Below are 15,719 nucleotides of genomic sequence, written 5' to 3' on the forward strand. Positions count from 1 at the left end.
CCACATTGTTGCCTGAACTATGTCCTATCCTTTCCCCCAACACATTTACTAAACAGTTTCAGGAAATAAATGCAATCAGGTGAAAACTCATTCTTTTCAGTTCTTTCAGTAATGTCAGGCTCTTGAATATTACTCTTTGGTTCAAAAATTCAGAAGTATGTAAAGCACAATTTTCAAGTTTTTGAAAAATAGCAAGGAAAAGAAAAGGAAAAAATAAGTTTATTGAAGAATTTCTTAAGTATGTGGAAGAAATTCCCTTCCAAAATGTTAACATAGCTTCTAACACTCCCTCTTAGAGCTAAAAATCTCCACTCTTCTCCCTCCTTCCTCCCCAACAGCTGAAGTAGATCTGGAAATTGATTTTCCTGAACAAGAATTTAGAGTGAAAAATTCCACCACAAACACCTGGAACAACCCAAATCTTCAATTTCATTTCCACACTAACTTAGGTTTTCTCCATTTTTTTTTCAGGGCTCCTTTCACCTCCTTATTCCTCAAACTGCAAATGATGGGATTCAATAAAGGAGTCACCAGAGAATAAGAAAGGGAGAGGAATTTATCCACAGATGCACAGTAGCTGTATTTTGGCCGCAGGTACATGGAGCCTGCAGTGCCATAAAAAACAGTCACAACCAGGAGCTGTGAGGAGCAAGTGGAAAAGGCCTTCTCCTGGCTCTCAGCTGATGCCATGTGAAGAATTGTGGAAACGATAGGAATACAGGAATAAATGACCAGTGAGAAAGGACTCAGAATAGCAAAGACAGCCACCACAATGACCTGGATTTCACTTGGGAGAGTGTTGCCACAGAGCACGTCCAGGAGAGGCTGAATCTCACAGAAGAAATGGTCAATGGCACAACCACACAAGGGTGAGCTGAAGGTGATGAGGGTGTGAACTAAGCCCACAGCAGTTCCACAGATGTAAGCTCCAACAACCAGGCTTCTGCAGACCCTGCTGCTCATGATAATTGTGTAATGCAAGGGGCAGCAAACTGCAAAATAACCATCAAGGGACATGGCAGCCAAGAGAAAACACTCAGCAACTCCAAAGAAAAGGATGGAAAATATTTGCATTGCACATCTTGTCTTGGAAATACGCACTGTTCCCACCATCAGGTTCTCGAGAATACTTGGGATAATGACAGACAAATAGCAGATATCCCAACAGGACAGCTGAGTGAGGAAGAAATACATCGGGGTGTGAAGGCGATTATCACTGTTTGTTATCAAAGCTATCACTGTGTTTGCCATCCAGGTGAGAAAATGAAGAGATAATAAAACTAGAAAGAGCAAAGGGTGTAAAGGAGAGGTTCCAGAAAAACCCAGGAGTCTGAATTCACTCAATCCACTGAGGTTCCCAAGGATCATCCTTCTCTGGTGCCTTGCAGAGCTCTCCTCGTTTTAGTGTCCAGCAGCCGATGAAGCTGCAAACAGCCGGGCAAATCTGCAGTCAGAATACAACTGCCTGCTTGAACAGACAGAAAGAGGACTGGAATTTAGATACTACTCAGATTTTGAGAAGATCTTCTGAAAAGATTATAAAAGCTTCTAAAGAAAATGAGGCAGTCTTATGCGTTTTGTTTCTGTCTATTTTTGACTGATTCTTCTTTCATAGCATTGCCTTCAAAGGCTGTATATTCACTACTCTCTTCAAACGCTCAGCTACCACTTTTACTCTGTAGAAAAAGAAAACTTGTTGTGGCAGAGATCTTTTCATGGACTCATCAGTTCAAGTCTCAAAAATCATCAGTTGCAACATTTGAATATAACAAAGGTAGTTTCTCCTGTTGTGGAGTGTGGTAGAAGAAGAGAGAGGATAGGAAAAAACCCCTAAATGTTGAGGTCTCCAGGAAAGCTTTCAACTCTGAGCACTCTGCAGTGAAGCAGAAGAGAGGTTTGTCCACAGCTCTTTATACTACATCTATATAAAGTCCACTGAGACTGGCTAGTGCTGATTGGAGCAATAAGGAATAGTTGTTAAGAGGTTGGATAAATATGATGCACGTGTATGAGCTGATTCACAGCCACCTCTAGTTTTACAGAACTTGCAAATGATTTCTATATAAACCCAGATATCCCACACAAATATCAAGATCTGGTTTTACTTTGCAGTAATTACTATTACTTCATAATGCAGCCAGATTAATGACAGAGTTGCCACACAGGCTTACCATACTTATGCTTTCTCAGCAAAATTTGAAGGTGAAACAAAGATGCAGTCCACATTCACTTGGGGATAAGGGACAAAAGATTCACTCATTGCCAATCTTAATTTTTATTTCCCTGTTGATGTCCAGATCATTACAACTAAAAATTAGGTTACCTTGATCTATTTCCTGGCATACCTCATCGCTCGCAGATTTGAAGGACCCTTTTTAGGGTATCATGAAGAAGTATGCAGGCTATAGGTTTTGCTAAGGCACTGCTAATCCTCCTTGGCTTTATGATCCTCTGCTGCCAGATACTTCCCCTGCTTCTGCTACTGTGTACTACAGTCTGCTGAAACATGCCCACTTACACCATTTGGGTGTCTGTACCCATATTTCCTTTCTGGGTCACACCATCAGTGACTCTGCCGTAGAGGAACCCAAGACAAAGGAGTGTGTATTGATGCAGTCCTCACATATACTTTGGGAGAAAGTTGCACCAAAAAGATCATTCTTGCCCACAAATTAACATCTAGGTTCCCCTACTCCTTCTTCCTTAAGTTTGTCATTAATCAGAAAGATTAAAAGAACACCACCAACAACAATAATCCCCATCCAACCAACCAACCAAAAATCACCCACTTTCTTTGCCACATCTGCTGCAGCAAACAAGGATTTAGCATTCCAATTATTTCTTTGGCTAAGATTTATTTGACAGATGTGCCCACCAAGCAGTCAGACCATCTTTCACAGCACAGACCAACTCACTCAATGTTATCCACTACCAGCAGATATTCCCATTGTGCTTGGGAGAAGGCTCAATAAGCAAGGCCAGGCACGGCTGTTGGTCTTCATTTAATTTTATGAAATCCTAGTCCAATTTAGTGATGGAAGGTGATACTGCTCCCTGCAGCCCTCCCTTTACCAGTGTTTTTACTAATACTTCTCCCAACTTCCATGGTGGCAAAAAGAAAATCCCTTTCCCCTTCCACCATGTAATAGAATCATCAGATCATCGAATATCTCACGTGGGAAGGGACCCATAATGCTCATCCAGTCCAACTCCCTGCTCCTTGCAAAAGTTATCAGTGAGTGGAGAACAGACCCACTCCAGACAAAGTTTGTTACAGAAGCCCTCCTGTCAAGTCAGCAGGTACAGGAAGGACACTTTTGTTTTCTAAACTCCTCCGAGAGAAGTTTGCATGCAGCTGGGTCCTAGCCCAGCCCCAGACTCTTCAACAGTTTCTATCCAAAGGGTTACAGAGGTGTACTTGAGCCTGTATACAACGTTGCCCCGTGGGATTAAAGACGGCAAACCAAATCTATTGATATAAATAAAATTAAGAATTCATTTAAATTGATTGCAATCATTAAGCAAAATAACTTGATCACAAGTATTTGTTACATAGCATCAGCAGCCTTACTAACATAACTAACATAGTGGAACTAGCATAGTAACACACCCTAACTAACTACTAGTGTTACAGTATAGTGCACTATCTTGGAAGCAACAGAGAAGCAATTCTATGAAATCAGGCAAAACAATTACGTAGAGATTGATGTCACTCATCCAACAACCATGAGCAAACCTATTTTGCTCAGCCATGAGAAGTGACCTTCAGGGCTTTCCCTGCTCAAGGGAGGGATATTCACACACCTTAGGGAGGTATGCTAGAAATCCTTGTCATGCAAAAGTGGGACTGCCCTTCTATAGCATAACCTGACTGGCTGCCTCTGATACATTTTTACATTAGGTTTTGGCAGGTCTATTCAACAAAATAGGCTTTGCTGCTGAAGAAGGTACTAGCACCACTTTGGTTTCTCCCATGTGACCCGTCTGACTCTCACTTCCATGTGAAGGCCTGGACATCCTTGCTGCTCCTGCCCTCAGATCAGGGATTCTCTGTTTGCATGTCCTCATGGTGTTGGAAATGATAGAACTTTACAAATACCTTATCTAATTCATTCTTTTAATTCAGTTTTCTAATTACTTCTTTTAATTAATCATGAGCCGTGTAATTTTCCACTCTGTCATATGCCACTGTAGCCAACATTTAGCAAGGTTTGCCATAAGCTGCTCTAGTGGGAACACAGCTTGGGAAAAGCCCTGAAGCTTTACGTTTTGCTAAAACAACTGTAATTAACCTTGATATGCATCAATGGTCTCAGACCTGGAAGAGGCATTTTATGGCTGAATATGGACTCGAGGAATGTAGAATTTCTGAACCACATGGACACTGTGCAGAACCCAGAGATAAAGAGGGAACTAACAAAGGTAATTCAGCAATTGTGCTGGAATGCCACTGTTCTCATTTCAGACAGGGTAGAGTTAATTTCTTTATTTCGGTAGCTCTTACAGTGCTGTGTTCTGGATTTGCAATGAGAATGGTGTTGATAATACGCTGAAGTTTGGGGTTTTGCTAAGTCACGTTTGTCCTGAGTCAGGGACATTTTGTTTTCTCATCTTCTGCTCTGCCTGTGAGGAGGCTCACAAAAGAAACTGGCAGAGAGCACAGCTGGGACAGGTGACCTGAACTGCCCAGAGGGACATCCACACCACACAGCATCATGCCTGGAATATAAAGTGGGAGGAGTTGCCCAGAAGGGCACTCTAAGAAAGGAATGTGTGCTTCCTGACACTAAAAGTAGCATTAGAGAGCTTAATTTATCCTGATGTTTTCAGTGACAGTAGTGACATGATAGTTTGGTCAAGCTGGTCTCAGCATTCTTTAACACTACAAACAGGAGGCCCTCCTTGCTCAAGCCATTCCTGCTAAGGTGTAGACAGGACACAGCTGGAGCTGCTGTATCCCTGCTCAGGCAGAGCATCCTGCCCCAGCTGGCACAGCTCCCTGAGCACTGTGACACTCACAGTCCATCACTTCACTCTGGAAAAGCCCCACTCTTCAACAGGACAGATGTCTAACCCCCCCCTCCCCTTTTCAGAATGTGCCTGGAGATTCCTCCTTTGAGTGGGGACACCCAGCAAGATTTCACCTTGAGACTGAGAAAAAGAGACATTGGCAAGGGTAATATCAGTCTGTACTTAACATTTATTTTTCTAGCTTTAATTAAAAAATTCCATCAATATTGCTTAAAACTACTGACCTATATTAGCAGCAAAAACTATCTACACTGTGGAATGAAGAATCCTAATTAAAGCCTATTACTCTATTCACAAGCATAATCGCCCATATAAACCAACTGTTTCTTCATCTTTGAGAAGAAAACAAGGACACCTGTGCTAATCTAAATCAACTCAGTGCTAATCTTCCCTTCTGCTTCAGCCAGGGCCAAAATCTGACTGCAGCACTCCCAGAGTGCCCCGAGCTCTTCTCAGACCTGCCCCTCTAGGCCATGGGCACCCTCCTCTTCCTCGCCGAAGGGCGCTGGGCTGCGTGCTGCACAAACCGGCTGTGGAGATCATAGCCCAGCTCTGGGGATCTCCTCCGCTCCCTCAGCCTCGCTCGGGATTGCTCCTGAGCAGCCCTGAGCACAGGAGCCTGCTTGAAGCTGGTGTTGGAGGGCCCTGAAGCTGCATTATCCCCTGGGGCTCTGTCACAACGGGAAGAACTTGTTCTCCTCCTCTTCCTCTTGCTCACAGAGGGGTGCTGGTCGTCTGTGCACTGCACAAAGCGGCCGTGCAGGTCAGAGCCCCGCCGTGGGGATCTCCTCTGCTCTCTGCACCTCTCTCGGGTTTGCCTCCGAGCAGCCCTGAGCTTGGGAGCCTGCTTCAAGTGGGAGCTGGGGGGCCCTGGAGTTGCTCTATCCACAGGGGTTTGATCACAACACGGGGAATGTGTTGTCAGCCTCCTCCTCTTCCTCGCTGAGGGCTCGTAGTCTGTGTGCTGCACAGAGGGGCTGCAGAGGTTGTAACTGCCCTGCACGGATCTGCTCATGTCCCTCCGCCTCAGCAGGACCTGCTCCTGAGCAACCCCGGGGCCAGGAGCACACTGCAAGATCCTGTTGGAAGGTCCTGAAGCTTCCCACTGAGGAAGGAAGGAAGGGGCATACGGTGGTGCCAGTGAGGAAGAAGCCCTTTCTCCAATTTTCAGATCAGAACATCTGGAGAAAAGAAAAGAATGATCTCAGTTTCGGGCTGTTTTTGCAGCCCTCTCTGGGATTCGCTCATTTCCTTGGAGAGGTTTCTATGACAGAGAGAAGATTTAACCAAGGCCACTAATGGAAATTTTAGCTAGAGTCTTCTCACCAAGTCTACTCCGATCTCAGATAAACCTCATCTTTATACCTTCTAGACCCTCATGTGAATTGCACAAAATTCACACGCTTGCTTGGGTTGGAAGGGATCTTAATGCTCATTTTGTGCCACCCCGCTGTCATGGACAGGAATACCTCACAATAGACAAGGCCCCTCCAAGCCCTGTCCACCCTGGCCTTGAAAACCTCCAAGGATGGGGCACCCACAGCTTCTTTGGGCAGCCTGTTCCATGCTCTCACCACCCTTCCACTCAAGCATTTCTTCCTAATATCTCATGGAAACCTGCCATAATGGGTCAGCTGAAAACTGATACCCTTCATCCTGTCCAGCCCTTCCTGATAAAGGCTCCCTCCCCATCTTTCCTGGCAGGTCCCTTTAAGTTCCCTCACTCTTTTCTACAAAAGTCTAGCATCACAGAGCAGGCAAGTATCAGGCTACATCAGGGCAGCAGCCTGAAGCACAGACATGGCACAGCACAGGTTCCAGAGCAGTGAATGAAGCTGGTAGTAATTGCCTTTGGTGAGAAATCTCTGCATTCTCTGCACTATAAGAAGCAAACCAATAAACAGGGAAAAGGAAACATCTTCTGAACGTATCTGAATGTTGCTTATTACCTGGCATAAAACAGCAGGTAGGCTTGCTGCCTGAGAGCTGTGTCAAGGCAACGAAGCTCCACAGACTCATCATCCATCAGGTACCACAGCCCATTGCTGGCCTGTGAAAAAAAAAGGACAAGGATCTCTGCATGGTTTCTCACCAAAAACACAGGCAGAAAACTACCTAACAAGGAGTATGTCAACACAAATCCAGTCCAGCCCCTAAAGACATCTCCTGCCCCAAAACCTTGGCTGTCAGTAACACCGACAGTAAAGTTTCTCTTCCCCACACACATTTTCCCCATTGGCAAGGAAGGAAGGAAGGCAGGAAGGCAGGAAGGCAGGAAGGAAGGAAGGAAGGAAGGAAGGAAGGAAGGACATTGCTGACTACCTTTGTGTAGCAGAAATAGTGTCCTGTATGACAGCTGACCCCACTGTGCACCAGGACAGCATACAAGGAGTAACGGAGGGGTTCTCCCTCTGCCTGGGACATGTACGGGCGAAGATCCAGGTACTCGGGGTACTTCACAACCTGCACAGACACCAGCAGGGCTCAGAAGTGACCCTGACCTATGACACAGAATAGCCTGCCACATCCAGGGGCCAGAGGTGTGTAAATACATCTTTGGGGCTCACAAGCAGCTGGTTTTCCATAAAGCACACCATCACAAAGGTGTAATGCTTTGAGTGGCAGGAAACTGTTCTTGGCCAAAGCAGCTCTGCTGGAGAAGAGCGCTTGCCTGTCTTCCCAAGGGAATTCTCTCCCCAGAAGGGAACATGACCAACCCAAGACCAGTGCCTTGGCACAAGCTCAGGGAAATCTGCTCCAGGAAGAGAAAGCTGCACACCGGCTGTGTACAAACCTTGCTGATCTTCCTACCGGTGAAACAGTCAAACCTTTTTAGACACACCGTGAGAACCTTGGGTGCGCAATGGACTGTGAACTTCTTGAAGGCAGCAACATTCTTCTTACACCTTGAAACCAAGCACAGAACCCAGTGCTGAAATGCACCCAATCCTCCCCCAGGGTGGCCAGGCAACCTGTCCTGTCTCACACAGCTTTTGCTATTCTAAGGCTATTCCCTGCTCTATTTTAAAGGAGCTGCATCTCCTCTGTGTGCAGCAAAGCTCCATGAGAAGATGACTTCTGCTCAATGACATGCAACTCCCTCACACAGGATCTCCTGGTAATATGTGCTTAGTAATCATCTTACGTGCTACATTTGTAGCAGTTTTCACCATCCAGGTGCTCGGGTCTCACAAAGTCCTCCAGAGCTGCAGTGAGGGTCGAGGCTGTCTGCAAGAGTGACAAATGAGCACACTGAGCTGCAGGAAATTGCCTCACCCAAACAACTCCCACGAGCTGACAAGCAAACCCCTGCAGCTGATGCTGGAGAGACCCACCATGAAGCTGTCCAGAAGGAGACAGAAAGAGAGTGGGATGCTGAACATCTCCCTGTGTCCCAGAGGCTCCCGGAGCCATCAAGAGCTCCCTCCCCGTACCACCACACCACTCACATCAACTCATGACACTATGCAGGGGCATCAGTGGTGCAAACAACCCAACCCATCGGCCTGGGAGCCAGACAAGTGTTAGGGGAGGGCAAAGCAAAGGAGGATGAGGATATATTGTGGTTGCAGAGAGGATAATGCTGCTCGACCAGCTTAAAGACAGCACCTACAGAGAGACCAGTGCCATGGCCTCTGCAGGAGGACACCATCCATTCCCCTTCCCACCCACCACCAAGATCTCTTGTGCTCACAGCACACATTTTTAAGACAAATGTGCTGACTCTGGAAAGCTGCAAGGGCCTTGGCATGTCTTGAAGCACAACTGCAAAAGCTTCTTACTCTGATATCCAAAGGGATATCCAGGAAGGCCTCGTAGGAGTCAGAAACGGCTTTGCAGCTGACGCAGGTGACTGGAAGGAAAAATCCAAATGCTCAGCAATGGGAAGCTGACTGACACTGCCCATTTACACACTGCACCTGTCCCAGCAGACCAACTGTCAGGCACAGGCAGACAGAAGGACACAGGCAATGTCAAAGAGAGTAAGAGTTGAGGAAACATACCTCTGGATCTCAGAAAGCCTCCAAAGATTTGAGAGACAATGGTAGTGGATTGAGATGAGAGGTCCAAGCTGGAAACAAGTGGGAAGACAGAGCATTATCTCCGGCAAGAGTTTTGCTTGGCCTGAAAGCCCAGGGTATAGGTTTCCCTTGATGGGAGCACACCAAGCAGTGCAAAGGGCTCAGAACTTGGTGAGGGTGATTTGCTTGTGCTTACTCGCTGCTTTCACTCAGACAAGCTGTCTGCATGGCATTGACAGTACAGCACAAGAAGTCATGGGCATCTTCCTCCCTGCCGGGCTCCAAATGTTCTCCTATGCCTAAGAAAGAAGGTTTCAGTTCTCTCATAGAAGGAGGGAAGGAAACCTGTTCAAGCACCTGGTACGACTTACGTTTGAAAACCTTGAGGACAGCCAAAGGCAGGATGGCACTGACAGGGGAACGCAGGACCTTGTTCACGTGTGCTTCCATGATGCACATCATGCAGAAACCCTGCTGGTGACCTGAAGAGGGACACAGGGAAGGTCCTTAGGTTAGCAAAACATCCACAGCAGTGGGATACTCCTCCTCTTGCACTGCCACTCCAGTCCAATACTCCACTCCTCCCAATGTCCCAATGGCCCCAGGGCATTTTAGTGTGCAGAAAATGTTCAGAGAGGGATGGTAAACCAAGAGCTTTCTGTGCAATAAGCACAGAGGGTTTAACTTGCAGGAATAAAGACGGCCAGGGAGAAAGAGGTGTTTTCATTAAGGGTAAGGCAGCAGGCTAGGACAAGTGGGTTCTAGGCTCCAGTGTTCAAAGAGTACAGACTCATGGGGCTGACAAAGGGCTGCTGTTGTCTGAAAACAAATTTTACATTCTGGGAATCTGGGACTTGATGAAGAGATTTTCAGGAGATGCTCCTAAAAGCACTCACAGGCCTGGCTGTGCTCTTGGGACAGCAGGTAGTTGGCCAGTGGGGGGGTGTAGGTCAGGCACTGCAGGACAGCGTTGAGGAAGCACGTGTTGCCCACATTGAAGAGCCCTGCTCCAGCACTCTGTCTCTGCTGCCAGACCATGCAAATCTTCTCTGGTGGGAAGAGGATCCTTTTTGGAGGAGCTATTCCCTCGGCGATGGCTGCAGAGAAATTCCATTTGGAAAGAGATGAGGCGAGGAAAGAAAGCATATTTAAACTTTGAGCTTTCTACACAAGCTGTCAGGACAACCAGCTCAAACCTTCAACTCAGTATCGGGGGAAGCCTAGCACTGCCATTGAAATTTCCTGATTTGGAAAAGTCTGTTCCCCTGCTTACTTTGCCAAGAGTCCAACAAGCCCCAGCTCTGATTTCTGGGCCTCAGGGTACCTTCCCTTCTCACCAGAGCTCTAGACTGGATTATCAGGTCAAGCTTTCCCTGATTCTAACTGACTGGAACTTCTTGAAAACAAGCAAGTACTGAGCACAAAAGGCAACTCAAGGACCTGTCAGACCTCCCTATGAGCAATGATGTTTCAAAGTCTTCTTCACAGTGACAACAGGTGTTTTCCTGGGACTAAACAACCTGGGTCAGTCTGGCTATCCTCAGCAAACATCCCAGACTTCACTCTATCTTGTGAGCACATCATTCTGGGATCTGAGCACCAGTCATGTCAGCTGTCTGTGGGGAGTCACAAAGTCCAAAGCTGCCAGTGAAGCTGGTACTCACAGGAATTGTTCCCTGTTGTGGCCATCGTCCCTCTCAGGAGCAGCGGGCAAAGCTCTGGATGACCAAGGACGTGCTCCAGGAAGGGATCAGCATCAATCCCCTCACCTGATTGCAAAGAAATGACTACATCTCAGCAAAGGAATAAAAACTCCAAAGAAATACAACCTATGGAAAGAACAGCATTTGCCATCAAGAGTTTCAGTGGTGCTTGTGCCAGCTGCTGAACTGCAGGCTCACAGCTTTGTGATCAGTGACAGAGCCCCAGGAGCTTCAAAGGTCCTTCTGAAGTGCTCCAGTGCATGTTACCTTCTCTGAGGAGGCCCTGCTGCTGTCACAGCATCAACAGCAGAGCTCTCTGGCTTTTCCCTCCTCTGCAGGAGTGACCAGCTTTCAGCCACTAACTTAACTACAGCCTTTGCTGCTCTCCTTCTGTCCCACTCCTTCCTGCAGTATCCAAGGTGGGCTTTTTGCCACTCTGGGCTGAGCCCAGCCCCTCAGACTGCACTCACCCCTTACTTACCTATCCTAGGCTACAGTAAAGAAAAGAGAATCAGCAAAGAAGAACTCTAGCCTAGCCTGTATGTGGACAGCCTACGAAGGGGCAACAGCTCAGCCTTCAGCTAGGAAGGTATAAGCAGCCTAGACTTTTCTCTCCTTCCTCTATGATCTATCCCAAGAGTCAAATCATAATTACCTGTGAGAGGACAAAAGCTGAAGGGGACAGTAAACAATAAATCTGCTTGAAAGGCAGAGAGGTGCGTAGCACAGGACTAAGCTGAGCTATCCTGAAGACCTGCTGACACGTTAGCCTGCTCTCAGGATACTGAGCCCTGGGCAGGTGAGTCACAATCACTGGAGAGGTGCCACATCGCTGCCCCTCAGTGACATGGGGGCACACAGGGATGGATCCCCTTGAGGTCACAGAAGCACATGGCTCCTGGGCCCTGGAACCACATGGCTCCTCTCCCAGGTGGCAGTCACTGGGACTCCCCCTGTCCTCTGATGCACAGGGGTTCACTGGCTGGCAGGGCCTGCCCTGACTGAAGGATCAGTGAACTCCTTCCCCAGAGCACAGAGCCCAGTGAGCAGAGCCCTGCCCAGAGCTGTCACAAGCCAGGTCACACTTGTGTCTGGCCCTCAGGCTGCCGGGCATTTCTGTTCCACTGCACTCTGTTCTTCCACTGGCCTGTGCCTGTGAGACTCCTGTGCAAGGCACCCAAGCTCTCAGAGGGTCCTTTCCAGTGAGTTTGGTGTGCCCCCAAGGTGCACCCACAGGCTGACCCTGGGCTGGCCCCACCAAAGGGACCCCCAGAGGCTGCACTGGGTGAGCCTTGGCTGCCAGGGCCCCAGCCTCTCCTGGGCAGCTCTTCAGCAGCTTCACATTCACTCCTTCCTCCAGGCTGCCTTGGATCCGACACAGCTTTAGCCACATTCCCACTCAGGATGGCTGGAGGCACTTTTGTTCCTGCTGCATTTGACCAACAAGCTTTTGGGCCTTGCGGCAGGCAGTTGCTGTTCCTCGGGCTCCAAAGAGGCAGCTGGTTGCTATTCACCCCTGATGCCTCAGGATTGTAGCTTTTGTATTTTTCATAGATTTGCAATCCTGCCATTCTTATGCGTGTGACTCCAAACTCCATGCACAGTGTGAGCTGCTGCTTCCCCATTCTGCTCAGACACAGCAATTCCTGCCCAGGCCTGGCAATCAAGGACCCCTCACTGCCTCAGGCCCCAGGAAATGGAAACAAAAGTGAGTTGGGGGTGAACAAACTGAAGGTAAATGACTTCATTACCTGAAGCTGTCATTGGAAATAAACCTCCAATAGGCAAATGGACCAAACTGAGAAAAGGATGAGAAGCCGTGACCCACGGTCCATTTTGGAGTGTAGCCCCTGGGAGGCTTTGTCTGCCTGAAATGTTCCTGAAGGCCCTTCAATAAATATTGATATTGATATTGATATTGATATTGATATTGATATTGATATTGATATTGATATTGATATTGATATTGATATTGATGTATGGAATTTATTTATTCAGTAGATATATCTGCTTTTGAGTCCCTTGGCTTTCTGTGGCCTCTGCTTTTAGGAAGCCCATGGAGGCATCAGCTGCAGTGTCAGGGAATGAGTGGCTGCTGCAGGCTCCCGGTTGTTTGGCCATTGCTCAGGTGACAGCACACCTGGTGCAGGTGAGGAGCAGGGTGGAGGCTCCTGGCGGGCCCCGAGCCAGGGCTGGGGCACGGGGCGGATCTGTGCTGCTCTGCCGGGTGTGAGCACAGCAGAGAGGGGGAGCAGGGAGGCGGGAGCTGCCGAGGGCTGGAGAAGCGCAGCTGAGTGCCGGGCTCAGGCGGACACAGGGGCCCGGCTGGGAGGTGCTGAGGAGCAGGGCACGGCAGTGCTGGCAAACAGAACCGTACCGAGGGGCTTGAGAAGGCTGGCACAAAGCAGGGTGTGAACAGCCCCGGGCTGGGTGGCTGCAGAGCCTGAGGCAGACAAAAGCATTGGGACCTTCCGCTGAGAAAGGAGAGCTGCAGCAGTGGGAGACAGAGGAGAAAGCCCAAGGAATCCAAGGAAGTGATGTCAAAAAAGAGCTAGATAGACAGACAGAGAGAAAGGACAGAGGAAGATGGAAAGAAAGACAAAGAGCAGAGAGGGCACTGGCTGGGGAAAGAATAAAACCTGATTCAGACAAAATCTGAAATGGCAATTATTGGTTTGGAGAATTTAGCATGGTTTACTGCACAATTTTAAAATGAGAGCTCAGTGTCTAGCATATCCCTTGTAAAGATGTAGTACCTATTAGAAATACCTAGATGTAAAACTTTCTATCTAGAAAAACTAATTTTTCACCGCATTATGTCTAGACGTGCAGTGCAAAACAAAAGACTTACTCAGATTTAAGAACTACAGTCTTTTCTGCCTTTTTGTATTTGTGTTTTATTTTATTTTGTTTTTACTGCCAATTTACTGCCAATCTAGAGTTTACAATGTTTTCTGGAGCACCAAGGGCATGAGAGTCACAAAATTACACAGGCTGGCTATTCTAGTGACAGCAGGAATCACTGGTGCAATCTGCTGGGTGTTTAGCCTATGACAATTATTCCCAAGTAGCATATACTTCTATTGCCAGACGGAGTCAGGTTTCTTCCAGCTATACTTAAGCAGATACAATGAAAGCATTTCCAAAAAGCTAAATTCAAAATCCCCTTTTCCATTCAAAAGATGAAAATAAGCAAGGTGTGGACACTTTTAACCTCTTCTGTGAAATTCTGAAAGGATGATTAATTGTCTCTGGATATTCCTGTGAGCCCAAGCGTGTGTTTTCATGTTTCCGTCCCGCACCTCTGTGCTCCAGACCAGCACAAGGATCCTGGCACAGAGCTGGAACTCTGCACTGGATTTAGTTGTGTTTATTCTGCACCATGGTTGGTTTGATTCTCCCCTGGCTCTCCTGTCTGTCACAGTAAGGCTTTCCCATTCAGTGCTCTGGAGGCTGAAATCAGATCAGGTGGGGTTAATTCAGAGTTTTCTGGAACAATACTGAAGATCTGTTCCAACTGGAGGAATTAAGACAAGTTTTTCACCTGTACACTTTCTCTCAAAGTGAGCACCTTGCTTCAAGAGGCAACTGCACAGTCAGATTTCTAGCATCAGCTGAGACCAAGCTCTGCTGTAAAGCAGACTCATTTTGTTCGGTGCAAGTAGTCTTGGGCAAATGAAATCATTCACAGAGCCTCAGGGTTCATAGATCTTCAGGTAACTTGAGGGCTAAACACCTCTCTTGAAACAGCTGAGATTTGCAAATCCTCGTCACCATACTGATCCCACAAATGTGAGTTCTCTGAGCTTTGTTTTACAGTTTCAGTCAGAAAGGAAGTGAAGGAGAGGTTGATTTTTGTTTTTATCATTGACTCTCTGCTTTCTCATCCTGTCCAAGGTACCACCAGCCTTTCTTCCCCAGCAGAGACCAGGAACACGCAGCTTCCCCTGGAGGGGACTCAGTCCTGTAAGTTCTTCTGCATGCCTGCTATTCCAGGCCATGAGGACAGCACTCATCTGCAAAGACTCCTTCTGAAGCACAAGATCCCTGCCCTAGAAGTGCTAATTTCCATTTTGATAGAAACCATCCTTCAGGCTCAGATTCCAGACACTTAAGATGGGCAAGTGTGAATCCATGGATGCAGCTCCCCCAAAATCAAGCCATGAAGAGGCAGCTGAATCCCACCTGGTTTGGACACCTAGAGCTGGGCTCTCTGTTCAAGGAACTCATCCAGCCTTCCTCTGGATTCATTAAAACATGGGGGCCCTTTGGCACATTGTCTACTCCCTCTGATTTAGTGTTGTCCACAAACTTGAGAACTCACAAATTTTGCATAATCAATCAAGAAAGAATTGGACCTGGTGGTTTACCAGACTGAAACTTCCCAGGTTTTTAATGCTTACTTTCATTTTACTGAACTATATTTTACCATTTTTTTTGTTTGGTTGGGGGCTTTTTGTTTGTTTTTTGTTTTATGAATTACACTTTTCTTATCCCCACTGCTTTTTTTACTTGGGTTTCCCCTCTTCATCACTTCTTTCATAATACACACAGTTGTGCAATTCTCTAGGAATGCTGCTGTAAGGAGTCTAGCATATATGACTAGGGGAGAAACTTTAAAGCCAATAAAGCAATATGACAAAAAACAATGCATTCTTTTTGTAATGCATTTGAAATTTAAAAAATTAAAAGTATGAGACAGCATTTTCTGTTATAATAATTTTTTTGGTCCAAAATAAGATGTGATTAAAAACAAAGATGTCAAGCTTCTGCAAAGAATATTATACCTTATAATTTTTTTGTGGATTTACAAACTCTCAAGATAAAAATTCATATGACATCCAATTAAGAACCCTGTACTGTTGGGGGTTGTTTCTTTCCCTTTTCCCTCTGTGGAATTTTCCCCATTGTCATGCTAAGATACCTGTTGACTGGGCCCTGGTGACAAGGGGGAGGAGAGAGA

At 46.9% G+C, this 15,719-nt stretch overlaps 1 protein-coding gene across 1 annotated transcript; it reads right to left on the bottom strand.

The window, feature by feature from the left end:
• Nucleotides 1-456: 456 nt before the first annotated feature.
• LOC134053044 (olfactory receptor 10C1-like) lies at nt 457-1,368 on the bottom strand (the record flags this gene model as incomplete). The annotated part of the gene is made up of 1 exon (XM_062507837.1): nt 457-1,368. A coding segment is annotated over exon 1 (912 nt), but the record flags the coding sequence as incomplete, so codon positions are not given.
• Nucleotides 1,369-15,719: the final 14,351 nt, after the last annotated feature.

Source organism: Cinclus cinclus, chromosome 24, assembly GCF_963662255.1.
Source record: "Cinclus cinclus chromosome 24, bCinCin1.1, whole genome shotgun sequence".
NCBI lineage: Eukaryota > Metazoa > Chordata > Aves > Passeriformes > Cinclidae > Cinclus > Cinclus cinclus.